Genomic DNA, 12187 nt, shown 5'->3' with positions numbered 1-12187 from the left:
CTGGACATGGCCTGTACATAGCATATGAATAAATCCCCATCCCTCCAATCCCCGCAACATGTCTCTCTCAATTTTAAGAGTTTGACTGAGAGGCTTCAAAGAATGACTAAGGCTTAAGGCCGCAAAACGACTTATATCAAGTTCCTCAGGCCTCTAAGGCAATCTGGGGGATTGTAGGTGACTACGCAGCGTCTTCCCCTTTACAGAACCTCTGGTTTTTCTTCAGAAAGGAATGGCCTCAGGGAGGAGGTAGTAACGGAGGTTCATAGATGGGAAATCGGGTCCGCTGCTCCTCGGGAACACCGACCCAAGGAGTACTCCCTACAGGAGGCTCGTATGAAGCAGTGATGCAGACTGTCGGAGAACGCTGCGGACCGCTAGGCCAAGCCAGAGGGATACTGGGAGAGAACCTGCAAGCCTGAAACCAGGGAGAACTAAAAAGCACCCGTTCTGGCTCCCACGACCTTTCCTCCTTCGATGCGTCAGTTTTTCCAGCTGGGAGAAGTCAGAAACTGAGAAAGCTTTCTGCCGCTTGGCCTCATGGGAGATGTAGTCTCTCAGAAGCCTGGGCTAGAAGGACCTTTTACAAAACTTTGGCAGGAGAAGAAGAAAACAGGATGTGTATGGGAGTCCAAAACGATCATCATGTCCACGCAAACTCTAAATACACATTTTCCTTTTCCTTAGCCTCGGTCAGTCTCCAGAGCGGGGTCCCCCCCCCATCTCACCTCCAACATCCCGTGCATCTCCGCACTCTGGGCCAATCTAGCTCTGTCCTGCTCGCTCGCTTTTCCACCGCTCTATCCAATCGTAGGTGAGTTCTTGGTCAGTTCCCGGAGTGCCTTGCGGCTGTAATGGCTGCCCCCAGCCGGCGCGCGGCTACGCTCTTTGGGGCGGTGTTAAGGGTCCGGCAGTTGGGCCCCGATGCCGTGAGGGAGTGGGGAGCCCGGGTCTCCTCGCTCTTTGACTGGCAGCGGAGGTGCGTGTCCTGTTTCGCGGGCTCCGCTTTCTCTGGTCCCCGCCTAGCCTCTGCCTCTCGCCGTTATGGCCAGAGCTCAGCCTTGGACCGCTTCCTTGGACTCTCTCAGCCAGACGGTTCGTTGACTTCTCACCCTCCCGGCGTGTCCATGCACAGAGGTAAAGGGCCCGGATAGGCTTGTCCCGGATTGTCACGGTTTTAGCAGTGAAAGTTCCGGGTCGGGGAAACTGCTCAGTCCGTGGGGATGTCATCATTGGTCCTATATTGTGGAAAACGATCTTGAGGCCTCGAGAGAGAGGCGAGCCTTGAAGGATCTCACAGGAGAGAGATACCAGGTTTTAAGAGTTGGGAGCCAGAGGGAACCGATGTGGTCACAGAGACGCACACAAAGAGCAAGAGATTCAGGGCCACAGGCAAGGCAGAATTGTGGCTCTCTGCCCCGAGATGGGAAGCAAACTTGGTCCCATAAGTGCCCAATCTACTTGTCAAGAGACTGAGTTACACCTAGGAAATAGCACCCTCTGTTCTTCAAGTAGTGTAGACTACACTCTGGTAGGGAGGCTGCACACAAAAACTGGTCATTGTAATGCAGTATTATAAGAAACCAATACTTAAAAATACTGAGAAAGCTTGCAGAGCCTTCATAACACCTTTAGTAGGGTGAGATTGTCCGAGCTGGAGGGATTTCTGGCATTATCTGAACTAGCTGTACTTTCACACATGTACATGCATTTATCAGGCACAGTACAATTCCACACAGTAATTGAGTATTAAATGCCAGGCATTGTGTTGATTGTTTCTACAAAATTGCCAATTGTCAAAAGAAGGTTTTAAGTAGGTATTGTTAATATTATCTCCATTTCACATGTGAGAAAACTAAGGCGCTTAGAGAAGTTAGAGAATTTGATACAATCATATAAACAAATTAATGGACAAGCTAAGTCTCAAAGCCAGGTCTCAGCTTCAACCTGGTACACTTATCTTTTATGCCCTACTTCCTTTGTGGGCGGGTAGGACTGAGCACCTGATAAGGGATCCAGGTTGCACTACCTTTCACTCCCCTCCTGCCCCCACACACAGATGAGCAGGATCTCCTCTTGGTCCATCGTCCCGACATGCCTGAGAACTCCAGGGTCCTAAGAGTGGTCCTCCTGGGTGCCCCGAATGCAGGGAAGTCAACACTCTCCAACCAGCTGCTGGGTCGGAAAGTATGCTGCATCCTTGATGCTACCGCCCCCCCCAACCCCACCCCTTTCGTCTCTTACTTTTTTCTCTTTCTTCATGAATTGTCCTACAGTGATCTGGGATCTCATGGGACTTCTTTGTTTTTGGCAGGTGTTCCCTGTCTCCAAGAAGGTGCACACCACTCGCTGCCAAGCTCTGGGGGTCATCACAGAGAAAGAGGTCCAGGTGGTGGGTACCTGCAAAGGAAGTCCAGCAAACTGGACAGCGGGTGAACTTAAGAGGGTCTCCCTTACAGTTAGACCTGAAGAAAATGTTAAATTCACTTTTCTGAGGGAAGGGGGTCTCCTCTTTCGTTAGGCCTAGTGCAGTTCTCTCTACTTCCCCCCTCTGGCATCTAGTCAGAAAGATCTCATTCCCTCTTTAATCCTTCCTAATCTTTCATGTATTCACAGTCATCATCTTTTTCTTGGATCCTATCTAGAATTAAAACAAAACTGGAGGGTAAAAATCTAAAGTCATCCTAGAGTGGGTGCAGGCTTCTGACATCAATGGTGGCCTTTCTCTCACCCGCCAATTATAATCGTTCCATCTGGGGGGGGTGGGCATCTCTCTTTCCTGATTTTAGATTCTACTTGACACACCTGGCCTCATCAGCCCTGTTAAACAGAAAAGGTAATAGCTGTGGAAACAGGTTTGTTGAGGGAAAGGTGTTGAGGAGAAGGTGAGGAGATTCCATTAGAGGGGCTGGAAAACCCCCTTATCATACCCTATCCCTCATTAGGAATATATCAGTCATAAGACCCTTCCTGACCTAAGTTTGTCTGTCCCTCAGGCACCATCTGGAGCTTTCTTTGTTGGAAGATCCATGGAAGAGCATGGAATCTGCTGATCTGGGTTAGACTCATGATGGGAATCTGAAGCCCAATTTACATGGTCACGACCTCTTGTTCCTGGTAGTTTGGGGGATGGAGGTTGGCCCAGAGCCCATATCATGGACATTTTGGGGGGGGTGGGGAGAGAGTGGTCATATATTTGTCCCGCTGCCCACCCTGCCACCTTCTAGTTGTGGTCCTTGTGGATGTCTCAGACAAGTGGACTCGGAACCAGCTCAGGCCCCAGGTGCTCCAGTGCCTGACCCAGTTCTCCCAAGTCCCTAGCATCCTTGTCATGAACAAGGTGAGCACCACCTACCTGAAGAAGGGGTCTGCTTTCCTCCATGGTGCCCATCTCACTGACCACACACCCCTCTGCCCGTCCTCCATGCCCAGGTAGATTGCCTGAAGCAGAAGTCTGTTCTCCTGGAGCTCACAGCAGCCCTTACTGAAGGTGTGGTCAATGGCAAGAAGCTCAGGATGCGGCAGGCCCTTCGCTCACAGCCTGGCACTCCTTGCCCTAGCCCAGCAGCTAAGGGCCCAAAAACACAGTCTGTGGGAGGCCCTCAGAGGATTGGCTGGCCCCACTTCCAGGAGATCTTCATGTTGTCAGCCCTAAGCCAGGAGGATGTGAAAACACTAAAGGTCAGTTAGCCTTGGCCGTAGCCTGGCCTCTGATTTCTGCCATGTGAAGATAAGCCTCAGAGTTCCTCCTGGTAGTGAGAATGAGTAGGAAAGTCTTGGTTGGGACTGAGCTGCCCACCTACCCCCCTCTGTACCCACAGCATTACCTCCTGGCACAGGCCCGGCCAGGACCCTGGGAATTCCACAGTGGAGTCCTCACTAGCCAGACGCCTGAGGAGATCTGTGCCAACATCATCCGAGAGAAGCTCCTAGAACACCTGCCCCAGGAGATGCCCTATAGTGTGCAGCAGGTGCGGGCACAATGAAGGAATCTGGGGGCTCTTCACCATGCACACACCCAAGACAGGACACCTGGGGCCCGGAGAGGTAGGGATATGGGTCTGTCTGACTAATCATGTCTCCCTGTGCAGAGGACAGTGATGTGGGAGGAAGGGCCAAGCGGGGAGCTGGTGATCGAACAGAAGCTTCTGGTGCCCAAAGAATCTCATGTGGTAAGCCGGGTTAGGCTTGGAGAAAGGACCAGGGCATTAGGCAGGGGTTCTTCCTCCACTGCTTGGGAGCCCTGAGAACCGGCTTGTGTGTGTGTCTCTCTCTTACCCCACCCTCAGAGGATCCTGATTGGTCCAAAGGGGCACTTGATCTCCCAGATTGCACAGGAGGTGGGCCGCGATCTCATGGACATCTTCCTCTGCGATGTTCGGCTCCGCCTCTCTGTGAGGCTTCTCAAGTGACCACCCTCTGCTACCTTGCCCAGGGTGTCTCAGCCAGAGCTGCTGGCAGGGCCACTGACCAGAACGGCCCCTGCCCAGGGACAGGAACTGGTGAGAGGTGTGGGCACGGCCTGCCTGCCTGCCTGACTGGCAGCTGGCTTGGCCTTCCTGAGTCTGCCTAGCCCCTGCCTGACCACGTCTGTTGGAGGAAGTAACTTATCTTAGCTCAGTTCCCAGGTCGTTCCTCTGCCTGCAGTCCCAGCTGCTTAGGTCTAGAAGTTGGCTCTTTGGTAGGAACAATGCCACCCTGCTTCTGGCTGGCAGCGAACCCAGAGTTCTTCCCTGAGTTGCCAGTTTTAGCAGAGAGTGCTTTTTCCTGTCCACTCAGTTCCTCTACCTTAAAGCTGCGCGTAAGAACCTGTGGGTCCTAAGTGAGATAGTGCCGCTCACTCCATCCCTCTCCCCAGTCTTGGATGCTAATAAAATTAAAAAACAAGCATACTGGTTCTCATCTTTATTTCTTTTTTTTTTTTAAGATTTTATTTATTTGAGAGAGAGATTGAGAGAACGAGTGGGAAGAGGGGCAGAGGGAGAAGCAGACTCCCCATTGATCAGGGAGCCCGACACGGGGCTCGATCCCAGGACCCTGGCATCATGACCTGAGCCGAAGGCAGACGCTTAACCGACTGAGCCACCCAGGCGCCCTCATCTTTGTTTCTTATAATAGGAAAGAGAAAACCCATTCCCTCACCCCCACCCTGTTGTCTGAACTGGAGTCTCCCTCCCTCCCAGTGGTCTGTTCCAGGGTCCTGAGCGCTCTTCTTGGCACGTGTTCTGGGTACAGCAAGAGAACCATTACCATTACTAAACTCAGTAATGGTAACGGTTTCCTCGCCATCCCCAAGTGTCCCGGCGGTCAGCAGGCTGTGATGCGCTGAGCGGCGAGCCCAGCGGGTTTGCGGCTTCCCTGGCCCTCGTCTGGCTCCAGAGCTGTGGGGACCCGGACTAGTACATCATCTATACTGTAGTATCTCATCGCAAACTTACAGTATATGATGATATCCCAGCCAGGGCCCTGCAGCAGGCACAGGGAGCACGGCTTGGAGAGCACTGTGGCAGGGAGGGCCAGGGGCTGGGGCAGAGCAGGACAGGTCAGTGCTGGACACACACAGCTTCCCACTCCCCACTCCATAGCTCCTGGGCCAGCAGCTCCTTGATGGTTGTGGTCAACGGCAGCCCAAGTCAGGTAGGGAAGGGGTCTGGCCCAGAGAACCCTGCAGAGCTAGGGTCTGTTGAGATCTCCTTGGGGACCCAGTGCCAGAATTAAACAAGCTAGAGATCACATAGTGAGGCAGAAGGTTCCCTCTGTTCAGACCAACAAGCAGACAGACAGGCCCAGGAGAGGGTACTTACCTGGGGCTGGAACTGCAGACTGGGGAGGCCTTCAGAGGTAAGGAGGCCCTGACCCTGCCTCTCCACTCAAGCTGATGGCCTTTTAATCCACTGGCCCCTCCCCTGGGTGGGGCACTTTCCCCTGGTTCTAGAAAGCCCCGCCTCTTAACCCTTTCCCTGCTGGACTCCTTGGAACAAGGGTCACTGGCCCCTCTCTCTACTAGGCCCTTTCTCCCATAAATTTTATGGCCCTTGCTAAGGCTAGGGTCTGCCTTTCACTCCTCTCCCCGTGAAGCTGATCATCTCTCTGCTGGGCCTGGGAGGAGGAGGAACAGCCTCACCGCATCCTTCAGGGTTTAATTGTTGGCTGTAGCCCAGCTGGTGGTGGCAGTCGTGGTGGTGGTGCTGGTGGCGGTGGAACTGTTAGTTGAACCTCTGTAAAGCAGAAAGGGTCCTGACAGCTGGATTCTGGGGGCAAGCTCAGGCTTAAATTTCAGTTCCTGGGCCCCTGCCTATGTTTACGCTGAGCCCAAGGAGGGTAGACCTAGGCTACCTCTGCTATGGCAAGCTCCCCTGGGTGGACGGGGTCCTCTGTGAGTCATTTGAGGGCAGGGAATTCAAGCTCTTCTGAGAGCCAGCATAAGAATGGGTAGGGGCCTGTTCAGAGCTCAAGCCACTTAGAGTGTGAGCCTGGCGGTATTCAGTTGTCTGCCTCTGGGCTAGGCAAGATTCCTGGTGTAGAGACTTCTCAGAATGGGGGAGGGAGCTCTGTTTATTTTATTTTATTTTTTTAAGATTTTATTTATTTATTTGAAAGAGAGAGAATGAGAGAGAGAGAGAGCACATGATGGGGGGAGGGTCAGAGGGAGAAGCAGACTCCCTGCTGAGCAGGGAGCCTGATGTGGGGCTTGATCCCGGGACTCCAGGATCATGACCTGAGCCGAAGGCAGTCGCTTAACCAAAAGAGCCACCCAGGTGCCCCAGAGGGAGAGAATCTTAAGCATACTCCCAGCTGAGTGCAGACCCCAATGCAGGGCTTGACCCCACGACCCCGCCCCGACTGAGGCAGCAAGGCGCCCTGCTCTTCCCTCTGGCACAATCTTCCCTCCTTTCTTACCTAGTTAACTCCTATTCCCTCTTCATATGTAAGTAACACCTCTGCAGCCTAGTTAAATCTACTTGTTATGGGCTCATTTATTTGTGTGATTAATCATTTAGGCAAATAATCACAGGGGCCTGGTTATTGGCCAATCATGTCAAATGTCTGACATGGAGCTAAACTCAGTGTGATGTAGGGGAGGAGAAAAACTTTGGCCTGGGGAGGCAGGCAAATAAAACTGGAGCTCTTAGGCAAGTCTTTTTCTCTCAGAGCCTTCCTGTTCTTGTAGACAGCAGGAACAACAGTCCCCAGTTCAGAACTGTGAGCTAGGTGACTAGCTCCTGGCAAAGCACTTAGCCAAATGAAGCAGCCAAATGCCATTCATGGAATATTCTTGAAAGCTGCTCAAGGCCATTGAGAGAGCCCAGGTTTAGAAATAACAGGCCCTGGGGCACCAGGCTGGCTCAGTCAGTGAAGCATGTGACTCTTGACCTTGGGGTTGTAAGTTCAAGCCCCACGTTGAGTGTAAAGATTACTTAAAAATAGGGACGCCTCGGTGGCTCAGTCAAGATCTGCCTTCGGCCCAAGTCATGATCTCAGGGTCCTGGGATCAGAGTCCCGTATCAGGCTCCCTGCTCACTGGGGAGCCTGTTTCTCCCTCTCCCTCTGCCTGCAGCTCCCCCTGCTTGTGCTCTCTCTCTCTCTCTCACAAATAAAAAATAAAATCTTAAAAAAAAGATTACTTAAAAATAAAATCTTAAGAGGCACGTATGTGGCTTAGTTGGTTAAACGTCTGCCTTCCGCTCAGGTCATGATCCCAGGATCCTGGGATCGAGCCCTGCGGCTGGGCTCCCTGCTCAGTGGGGACTCTGCTTCTCCCTGCCATGCTTTCTCTTGCTATCTCTGTCACTATCTCTGTCTCTCTCAAATAAATAAAATCTTAGAAAGGAAGAAAGAAAAAGGGAGGGAGGGAGGAAGGACAGGCCCTGAGTGACAGTCCCCACAGCCCCCCACATCCAGCTCTGTGACCTTGACCTTAGATGGAGTGCTCTCAGCTTCAATTTTCTTGTATGTGCAATGGGAGCAATCCATCCCTAGCTCCTATGGGGGTGACCAGGGTCATGTGCGTGCTCATCTCAAACTCCTGGGTCAGACCTAGCACCTGTGGAACCAATGTTGGTGTCCTTCCCTTCTTTCCTCTGTCTCACTCACTAGCTGTTTGACTAGAGGCAAAGTGCCACTTCTCTGAGCTTTGGTGGTAACACATGGTTCACCATGTTGTAAGAACTGAGAAATGTGGCTGAGAAACATTTACAAACCCAGGCACTCTAGCCAGGTGAGAAATTATCGTATGTCTGCACCTTGCCTCCTTTCCTGTCCTGTGACCCCTCCTGCCGTGCCACCTCTACTCAGGGACCCCACAGACAGGTCAGGCTCCTTCACCAGAGTAAAGGCTTCATGCACCGAGGCCAAGATTTATGCCACTCATTGCCTAGGCTTCTGCCTAGTTCCTGCTTAGTCCTAAGACCAAAGGTGAACATGGGCAGAAACCAGGGGTCCTGAAGGTAGAACAGAGAGATATCTCAGCCAGCCAGAGATCCTGTGGCTTTGGCCCTGGCTGGGGTGGAGGGTACTGTCATCAGGGTGTGGGGCTGGAGCAGAGTCTGAACCTGGGTGGGGTAGTCTGGGGACCCTGATAAGTGGACTTGGGGCTATCAGGGTGGAGGCCCTTCTGCTTATCGGGAGCCTGCAGGGGCCACGAGGACCCGAGGACACTTCCCGCCCAGAGCTGTCTCCTGGATGGCAGCCCTTCCATCCCTTTGCCTCCTTAGAACCCTTCTGGAAGTCCAGTGGAGACTCTGCCCCTTCCCTGGCCAGCATGGGGGTGGGGGACACAATCCAGGTCCTTGGACTTGCACTCTAAATTTTATTTATTTATTTATTTATTTATTTATTTATTTATTTATTTGAGAGCACAAGCAGGGGGAGCAGCAAAGAGAGAGGGAGAAGCAGGGAGCCTGAGGCGGGGCTCGATCCCAGGATCCTGGGCTCATGACCTGAGCCGAAGGCAGACGCTTAACCGACTGAGCCACCCAGGCGCCCGTGGCCTTGCATTCTAACAACTGTTGCTTCAGATCAGGAGCTCCATTGGCTCTCCTGAGGTCAGTGTGGACTGGTCTGGGACCTTAACCTTCTCACGTCTAATTCCAATCCCTGCCACAGCAGCTTCAAGCCTTTGACTCTTATTTTGATCTTTGGATGAACTCCTTAAACCATATGGTGAATGACAAAGTTAAGGATGGTCAGAGCTGCAAGAATCCTTCAAAGTCATGGAATTCAAGTAATCCCTTTATAGAGGAGAGGAAACCGAGGCGTAGAGAAGGGGAGCGAATTGCCCCCCAAAGCTTCAGTGTTCCCTCTACCTCTCCACACCTGGGAACCCATGACCCTAAGAAGAACAGCAGCTGCAGGTACTCACAGACACACGGACACACACACGTGTCATGCTTACATATACACAGACGCTCAGAAATACACAGCACACATACTAAAAAAAATAGATTCAGCTAGTAAATTACTCTCAATTCCCTCTTCGTTACTCTCCTAAGTTCCATGGAGTTGACAGTTTTGCACAACGATGGTGGCCAAATCATAGGGTCACTAGTGTCCCACTCAAAGTACAATCAACAGCAAAACTCATCCTGGAACCAAGGACTTTGAGAAGTTCCGGGCGTTCTTGCTTTCCTGTTTTGCTTTACATGCTGGGAACCCAAAGCAAGAGGCTGGTGTAACCCTAGGGGCTTACCAGGTGTGAGAAAGAAAAGCTGGAACACTGTTCTAATCTTTATTCTCTATGTGATAGACTGGGGCTTGAGATCTGGGGGACCTATCAGAGATGACTGTTCGGTTTCACCGTGGCCAGCCTGTGAAGCTTCTCCTAACCCTCCCTGACACCTGCCCCCTTAAGTCCAGGCTTTGACCCTGCTCGGTTTTCCTGATCACACGGAGAATTCATCTGATCCCTTATTTGTCCCCAACTACCCCGGGAGAGGCACCTTGTGGGATTCTTCTCTGTGGTCCCAGCACCCCTCAAGGGTCTCATCCTGCGAGGTGCTCAAAGAGCACGTTTGCGCTGGAAAGATGCTGACCCCACAGACCGTGCTACTAAAAGCTCAAGGACCCGGCACGCTCCCTTACACTCTCTGGGACGCTCAGCCCCATGGGCACGCGTGTGTGTCGCACAACGAACACAGATGCGGTGGGGTCTTAGCTGTGGCTTCCCTGGGGACTTTGCCAATGTCCGTCCATCAGTCTCCAAAAGATGACTACACGCCAATTTTATTTTTTTGATATTTTTATTTATTTTATATTTATTATTTTTTAAAGATTTTATTTATTTGACAGAGAGAGACACAAGCAAGTGAGGGAACATAAGCAGGGGGAGTGGGAGAGGGAGAAGCAGGCTTCCCGCAGAGCAGGAAGCCCGATGCGGGGCTTGATCCCAGGACCCTGGCATCATGACCTGAGCCGAAGGCAGATGCTTAACGACTAAGCCATCCAGGCGCCCCAAAGATTTTATTTTTAAATAATCTCTACATTCAATGTGGGGCTCAAACTCATGACCCTGAGATTAGGAGTCACACACTCTGCTGACTGAGCCAGCCAGATGCCCCTATGGGCCAATTTTATCGTAGAGAAACTGAGACTCCTGGAGTAAACACATGGCCTGCGTGATCTGGTAAATTGGGAGATGAGACAGGACTACAACTCTGCTCTCCAGACTCTAGGCCCCAGGCTTTGTGCACAAACTTGCTATGAATGAGGTGGATTTTGTGTGTGTTTCTGTGAGGACTTTTTGAGGTTTTTGTTTTTAAGTTTTTATTTATTTATTTGAGAGAGAGCTTGAGTGGGGTGAGGGGCAGAGGGAGAAGCAGACTCCCCCCACTGAACAGGGAGCCCGATGTGGGGCTTGATCCCAGGACCCTGGCATCATGACCTGAGCCGAAGGCAGATGCTTAACCGACTGATCTACCCAGGCGCCCCAACTTTTTGAGTTTCAAAGGCAAGAGAATCAGACCTGAGTTTTGGCCACTTACCAGTAATATGATTCTGAGCGTGTCACCTCATCTCTCTGAGCCTTGGTCTCCTCAGCTCTAAAATGGGGATGACAATAATACCTCATGAGACCCTGGGGAAATTTGGTGAAAAAATGTGTGTGAAGCTTCCGCGTGACTCAGGATGCCCTCCTCACTCCCACTTGCTCGGATTCTCCCACCTGTCCAACCCCCCCCCCCTTTTTTTTTAAGATTTTACTTATTTATTTGACAGAGAGACATAGCGAGAGAGGGAACACAAGCAGAGGGACTGGCAGAGGGAGAAGCAGGCTTCCCATGGAGCAGGGAGCCTGATGCGGGGCTCCATCCCAGGACCCTGGGATCATGACCTGAGCTGAAGGCAGATGCCTAATGACTGAGCCACCCAGGCGCCCCTGTCCAACCCTTTTTTGAGCCTCTTCCACAGCTGTCCCAACCCAGCAGTAATCCTCTCTCTCTCTTCTGACTCCTGCTTCTTGTGAGCCGGGCCCTTGCCTGGAGCGCACATGCCCTGGCCTCGTCCTTGGCTGGAACCAGAGCCTTATCCTGTATAGTTCCGGGCTCGTGCCTTAGAATTCTTCCTTTTCTTCCAGACCACCTGCCCCGGAGGGACTCAGAGCCCAAAGGGAAAAGCACAGCTCCGGATTTGTGAGACCCTGGACTCCACTCTTGCCTGCCGGGTAGCCCGGGCCCTTGTGCATTCTTGGAGCCTTGGCTTCCTTATCAGATACGTGGGCTTAAAACGCCTTCTTTCCATGATTGGTGTGCAGATGAAATGAGACAGTAGAGGGGGAAAGTTCTAGGTAGAGCCTGGCTCCCATATTGTAGGAGCTCCACAAATGTCGGATTTCCTTCCCTTCTGGCTTTGCAGTGGCTTTCCCTGCTGGCCCTCCCCAGTGCGGCAGGAGCCCGTGGGAGCCCCTGTGCTCGCTCCGACGCCTATGCAGACCCACGTGCTAGTGCAGCCCTCACACCCCTGCCCAGGCCCGCACTGAGGCAGAAATAGAAACTTCCCCATCAAACCTCCCTGAGTCTGTTCATCAGCTCCCCCTCCTAGTCTCTGGGTCAGTGGGAACCCCCACGTTCAGACCCGGGCCCTGACCCCCGGCCTGCAGGCACAGTCCCAAAGGTGGCTATGGGGTGGGAAAGGATCCCCAAGGAGCCTGGGTGTCCCTCCCTCCTCAAATCCTTCCCGCCATCAGCCAGGCCCT

General features: G+C 52.4%; 1 protein-coding gene across 5 annotated transcripts; it reads left to right on the top strand.

The window, feature by feature from the left end:
* Window positions 1–822: 822 nt before the first annotated feature.
* ERAL1 (Era like 12S mitochondrial rRNA chaperone 1) lies at window positions 823–11067 on the top strand. Of its 5 annotated transcripts, none has more exons than XM_064583651.1 (10): window positions 823–1137; window positions 2060–2187; window positions 2315–2392; window positions 2790–2836; window positions 2997–3058; window positions 3228–3340; window positions 3433–3681; window positions 3822–3971; window positions 4092–4172; window positions 8855–11067. In XM_064583651.1, exons 1-10 carry the CDS (start codon window positions 855–857, stop codon window positions 8936–8938), a joined length of 1275 nt encoding a protein of 424 aa, XP_064439721.1. In that variant the 5' UTR covers window positions 823–854; the 3' UTR covers window positions 8939–11067. The 5 variants fall into 5 exon arrangements, with proteins under 5 accessions (XP_064439721.1, XP_045745465.1, XP_045745464.1 ...); XM_045889509.2 differs by lacking the exon at window positions 8855–11067 and adding an exon at window positions 4290–4887 and having other exon boundaries at window positions 3840–3971; XM_045889508.2 differs by lacking the exon at window positions 8855–11067 and adding an exon at window positions 4290–4887.
* Window positions 11068–12187: the final 1120 nt, after the last annotated feature.

The sequence above is a fragment of the Mirounga angustirostris genome, unplaced genomic scaffold, assembly GCF_029215605.1.
Source record: "Mirounga angustirostris isolate CCGP_5_RB_7025 unplaced genomic scaffold, mMirAng1.0.hap1 SCAF_17, whole genome shotgun sequence".
Lineage (NCBI taxonomy): Eukaryota > Metazoa > Chordata > Mammalia > Carnivora > Phocidae > Mirounga > Mirounga angustirostris.
Note: the sequence above shows the minus strand (reverse complement) of the source record. Positions and strands in the feature narration are given on the sequence as shown.